We start from the raw sequence: 5,500 nt of genomic DNA, 5'->3' as shown, positions 1-5,500 counted from the left end.
TAAGAGTTTAAGCTCCTTCACTATTTCTGACGTCCTGCACAGTACAGAAAAACCATGGCACACAGCTCAAGAAAATTATCATCTCACCAAAAAGACGCACAAAAGCAACTAAAAAACATTGAATTGAACTAATTTTACTCTTTACCTTTGCAACTGCTTCATGGATTGTACAACGACCATGCCGGCTGATTCCAGCATATCACCGCATTCATTTTCGTTATCCCCCTGAACTTTGCAGCTGCTACTGTAATTCTCGAGCAACCGTTTGATAATAGAGGAAGCCAACGATGTTGCCTCATCGAACATGCAGCAGATGAGATAACTGCCAATCCGCATACACAAGACATTCGACATTTGTATACACAACATTCAACAAGAACAAGAGATATAAATTGCAGAAAAAGAGACATAGGTAAGAAAATCCACACCTTTCGGCCCGATCAATTTCTTCCCAGATTGGCATCTGCTCATCAACCATCGCCATTCTCTCTATCCCTAGGTGGATTTGGGGGGTGTGGGGGGTGTTGGAATCATTAACTCATAGCTATTGTTTCTATGGAAGGAGTGGAAATACGAAATAACTAATATCGCTGAGACGGATCAGCGACTTCCGACTCTAATTCACTATATCATCGGACTCTTTGTCGTTGTATCAGCAATTTATTAATCTATTGATAATTACATTGCTTTTGCATCGAGGTCAAACCTGCAAAGAGTTACTAACGAGTTAATTTTGAATAAATATTGATTTTTATTTTTTTTAATTTCAGTAATTTCGATGATTTTTTATTAATAAATAAATTTATTTATTATATATAAGCAAACCTCAAGAGTATTATATATAATTTTTTAAATCATCATAGGCCTAAATGTATCAAATTAAACTTTAAGGGAGTGCAGTGTGAATACCTCTATTTTAATTATGATACTCTTATTTTATTGATGTATATTTATTTTGTATGTAACGAAAATATTAAATTATATGTTTATCATATGATAAAATATAATATACTTATTGAGTGCGACTAAACTAATTCGGTTGATTTCGAGTTCACCCTCTAAAGTCAATTTCGACTACGTGCAACTTAACTCCTCGTGCCTTCTCATAATTATTTTTTATTTATAATTTTTTAAATAATAAGGGAATAAATATCCTTCTCATAATTATTTTTTATTTATAATTTTTTAGATAATGAGGGAATAAATATAATTACATCAGATTTTTCTTTCTAATGATAATAGAACAGTAAATAATAATTAAGAGGGTATTCAACTAAATTTATTTATAAAATCTTATAAGTTTATATATTTTTCATTTAATGTTTTTTCTTATCTTCTTAGATATTAGATTTAGATTCAGATTTATTTTTAAAAAAATATTATTAAAGTATTTGGATAAAATATAATGATAAAATTTATGATACGTTATTAACAACAAATATATAATTAATCTTATAAAAAGTTAAATTAATTTTTAATATTAAAAAAAATAATCTAAAAAGTATATACAAAAATAAAAATAAAAAGCAAACAAATGTTTTGGAAAACCCAGATTCAAGTTTTGGATCGGAGCCCAGCCCCAGCCCCAGCCCAGTTCCCATCTGTCAACGTCGGCTCAAAATCTCGTTTAAATCTCTCTCTCTCTCTCTCTCTCTCTCTCTCTCCCTCTGAGCCGCGAATGCGCCTATACATACACACGAAACAGGCAGGTGTGTCTTTGATTATCTTATTTTCCTTTTTAGCACCTAATTGTTTAATTAGCGCAATACACGAGAGTTTTAGAACTTTATTACATGTTTTCAGTATTGAAAATGTTTTATTTTCAGTCAAAAGAGTAAATTTGGAAGTGTTTTGTCATGTGATGAATTAAGAGTCATTGTATATACTCGAGATTGTTGGGGGTTGAGGGTGAGTAAGGAAGGAGGGCCTTGTTTGTTGTGTCAAATTTTTTATTAGCTTTTCTTAGTTAAATTGAATCTTTCAGTGTCGCAAATTTAGAATAGTGGCTCTTAGTTGATTAAATCTTTTTTTCTTGGGTGGCAGTAATTTTGGATAAAAGAGATATTAGAGATTGATAAGGGTGGGTTTTGTTCATGGGTTCTTCTGCAGCTGACGCGTTTCCTCATGTTCAGGTATGTAGAGTTTCTGCAAATTCTACTGATTTAATATTTCTTACATTCAAAACATTATGTGGCTATGTCAATTTTAGCTTGCGAATTGTCATTTTTATATGTATGTCCGTTGTTAGTGATAAAATTGGCCACAAAGATGTGAACTTGTCGCAACTAAAGGGCTGGGGTTTTCATGGATTATGGTGGAATATATGGGGTGAAGTATGCAGATAGTTAGACTAGACAATGTGTTGCTGTGTAGCTTCGCAAGGAGCATATCACAGGACAAGTACTTTGGTTGTCGCTAAGGTTTTACTTGTACAAGCAAACACATTTACTACATGCTGTTCCTCTGAAGGTTGTGCTTCTTTAGGGATTATGTTTTTTGATACTCTTAATAATTTAAAGAATGTTCATTTGGCTGTGTTGACGTTCTTTCTTGTTATCATCATCCACCATGATGTGCTAGAATTTAGAATCTAATCAGATGCTTAGCTTAAATTTCTCTTTTAGTTAAAAGTTTCCGCATGTTGTATGGTATTCTATTGGCTAGAAAATAATAATTTAATGTAAGGATTGAGCCAACCACAAGTCCTACTCAGTTTACTTGACATTGACTCAGTATCTTGAACATAAATATTTTTAATATTAAGTGCAATAAAATGACAGTTCCTTTCTGTTCCACTATCCAGGAGGTTATGCTGGAATTTCGTGCTGGGAAAATGCGTATGGATGGAACACGTGTTGTCCCTGATTCCCGTAAAGGACTTGTTCGTATAGGAAGGGTATGAGAACAAAGTAGCAAATCTTTGTCATGTTCTATTCCTCCAGCTTTGCATTCTTTCCCATAAGTTAGAAGTCAGTTCTATTCTATAAGAAGGTTTACTGAAACTAATGCTGTATATGTGGAGTTCACAGGGAGAAGAAGGGCTAGTCCATTTTCAATGGCTTGACAGATCTCTAAATGTTGTTGAAGATGTATCCTGTTTTTTCCTTCGAGTAGGATGAATTCTGATATTTGATGCCTGCAGTTGCTCCTGTCGTCTTCATTTTCTATCTTTATCTGTTATTTACTGGTAGTTATTCCTTAATATAAGATGAGCATAGGACCAAATTGTTTTTCCAGACGAGGCAGTATTTGAAAAGGTAAATCTCTTTGGTGTTGCTGATAGTTCTTTATGTAAGGATTTCCTTATCCATTAATTTGAAATATTGTGCATCTACATATATATATTTTTTAATCTGTATTGTTCAGGTTAATCAAACTTCTGGAAGGGTGTATATTCTGAAGTTCCATACAGATGATAGGAAGTTTTTCTTTTGGATGCAGGTTAAGTCATGATTTGTGTTTGTTTTGCATTATTGGACATGATAATTATCTGAAACTTATGTGCTTTATGGTGTGGTTCTAGGAGCCCAAAGCTGAGAATGATGCACAGCTATGTAACTCTATCAATTTCTACCTGAATCAACCTCTAGGTACTGACTGCGAGCCCTATTAGATAGTTATATATGCAAACAATATAAGCTTGAATTCTTTAGTTGTTTTCTTATCTTGGATCTTTGATGTTGGTTTATTAGGCTAGAGTGGTAGTGAACTTGTATTGACCTTTTGCTTGACATTAAACAGAGTTGCCAGGTGAAGATGAACCTGATGCTTCAGCTCCTGTACAGACCTCAGAAGATATTGTTGAGGATGATATTTCATCTAGGTAAATGTTAGGAAATTGAAGAGCCTGTGATATAGCGTGGACATGGATAAGATCTTTATCTAATAACATCACCAAACATCTTCGTATCAATCCCCATTATTTTCTTGTAATAGTTATTCACTGGTATTAGGTACTCAACTTCATTAGGGAGAAAAAGGAACTTCGTCTCATATGCGTTACTGTGGAACCTTGCTGGAGAAGTCTTGTAATTCTGTTGTCATTTCTGCTTTTGCAGGGCCGGAAATTTGGTTGGCCCGAGCATGGGTACAGAAGCAACTAGTGATGTAACTTCTGCAGGACCTGTAAAGCTGGCGGATCTGCAGAGAATACTAAGTAACATAGGTGCTTCAGGTATTCCTGAGCTGTTAGTAGGATGAGGTGTTCTCTGTGCTTAATTGCTTGCTTATTGCTCCCCAACTGATGGAAACTCGTAAATCTTGTTTTGTGACGTAGATGGAGCCGGAGATCCAGATGCAGGTATGGGATTTCCTAATTGTGATGCGTATGGATTATTTTAATAAGCAATTTGGTAGCTTACGTGCATGTTGTATGTTCTTAAGATTTTTACCTTGTCAGAGACCTTATTGCACAGAACTGGCATCTACTGTATTTGGCAGGTTTCTCGTTTGCAGTTTAATATGAACCTATTTGAGATGTTGAATATTTAATGATTCTGTGAAGTCCGTTGAGGCACAGGAATCTCAATAATTAGTAAGATGCAAGTTACTCAAGTTACTAAGATCTTGATTTTGTCAGGAAACTTCACCTTTATGTTCATTGAATTTCTTCAAGTATCTCCATATCGTCCTTTTTATGAACTTTGGATGTGAATTGCAGTATTAAGCACTCTATCTTACTAGCAGTTCTACTCAAATGTCGCCATTACACCATCTGACTGGTGGTCTTTGATGATTATGGCTCTTCTCGCTATTTTTCTGATCTCATGGTTATGTAGGCTTGGGATTAGGTGATATTTTGAAACCAGAACTTTTACGGCCACTTATTCAAGAGCTACCTTTAGATCAACAATTGGTGTCCTATTTACCTGAGGTAAAAATTTGACATCTATGGTCTATCAGTCAACCATTTCTTTGTATTTGCTCCATTACTTGAAATTCTTCTGTGGTTTCAGGGCGAATGGACCTCCGACGAGTTAATAGAATTGCTACAGAGTCCCCCATTTCGCCAACAACTTGATTCATTTACTTACGTGAGCCTCCACCACCTCTGATGTTATTCCGTTCTTTTCTCCTGATTTTTGGGTGTGTGTTGGCACATTGATTTTTTGTATTTTTACTCTAGGTGTTGCGCACTGGACAAGTGGATTTGACTCAGTTTGGGATAGATCCTAGCAAATGTAAGTAACAAGAAGTTCGACCTCATCTTCTATGGGTAGAATCAAGTTGCTTTTTGCAAATGGGGCCGGGGGGCATTTATAAAGAACTTTCTATGTACATACATTCTATTTTGAGAAGCTTATTTCATCCGCACTAAAAGCATACGATTCTAATGTGCTTCTCATTGTTGGTTCATTTGCTTCTAATGTCTCTCATAAATTGCTTTGTTGGGATCTTTTTATCGAGATTCAGCCTCTAACTGCATTAGTTAGTTTTGTGTTTTTAGCATCTCTAATAAGGCTAATAACCAGTTTTTACAGATTCGATTTACTTGGAGGTC

At 34.9% G+C, this 5,500-nt stretch overlaps 2 protein-coding genes across 4 annotated transcripts in view; one reads left to right on the top strand and one right to left on the bottom strand.

The window, feature by feature from the left end:
- LOC105161992 (protein APEM9) overlaps window positions 1-645 on the bottom strand; it is a gene marked incomplete in the record, with an annotated part of 4,327 nt that extends 3,682 nt beyond the window's left edge. The window contains 3 exon segments of the mRNA XM_011079890.2: window positions 1-34; window positions 146-322; window positions 429-645. Of these exon segments, the coding sequence (XP_011078192.1) occupies window positions 1-34; window positions 146-322; window positions 429-484 (267 nt within the window).
- Window positions 1,572-5,500, top strand: part of LOC105161991 (26S proteasome regulatory subunit RPN13) — a 4,546-nt gene continuing 617 nt past the window's right edge. The window contains exons 1-13 of one of the 3 annotated variants that reach the window (XM_011079887.2): window positions 1,572-1,709; window positions 2,044-2,132; window positions 2,804-2,896; window positions 3,030-3,089; window positions 3,219-3,257; window positions 3,367-3,441; window positions 3,524-3,590; window positions 3,742-3,823; window positions 4,059-4,174; window positions 4,277-4,300; window positions 4,779-4,873; window positions 4,956-5,033; window positions 5,126-5,180. In XM_011079887.2, coding sequence (XP_011078189.1) covers window positions 2,094-2,132; window positions 2,804-2,896; window positions 3,030-3,089; window positions 3,219-3,257; window positions 3,367-3,441; window positions 3,524-3,590; window positions 3,742-3,823; window positions 4,059-4,174; window positions 4,277-4,300; window positions 4,779-4,873; window positions 4,956-5,033; window positions 5,126-5,180 — 823 coding nt within the window. In that variant the 5' untranslated portion in view covers window positions 1,572-1,709; window positions 2,044-2,093. Of the gene's footprint in view, window positions 1,710-1,736; window positions 1,909-2,043; window positions 2,133-2,803; window positions 2,897-3,029; window positions 3,090-3,218; window positions 3,258-3,366; window positions 3,442-3,523; window positions 3,591-3,741; window positions 3,824-4,058; window positions 4,175-4,276; window positions 4,301-4,778; window positions 4,874-4,955; window positions 5,034-5,125; window positions 5,181-5,500 lie in introns of those variants that run through there. The other 2 variants (XM_011079889.2, XM_011079888.2) reach the window with 2 other exon arrangements.

The sequence above is a fragment of the Sesamum indicum genome, linkage group LG5, assembly GCF_000512975.1.
Source record: "Sesamum indicum cultivar Zhongzhi No. 13 linkage group LG5, S_indicum_v1.0, whole genome shotgun sequence".
In the NCBI taxonomy this organism is placed as follows: Eukaryota; Viridiplantae; Streptophyta; class Magnoliopsida; order Lamiales; family Pedaliaceae; genus Sesamum; species Sesamum indicum.
Note: the sequence above shows the minus strand (reverse complement) of the source record. Positions and strands in the feature narration are given on the sequence as shown.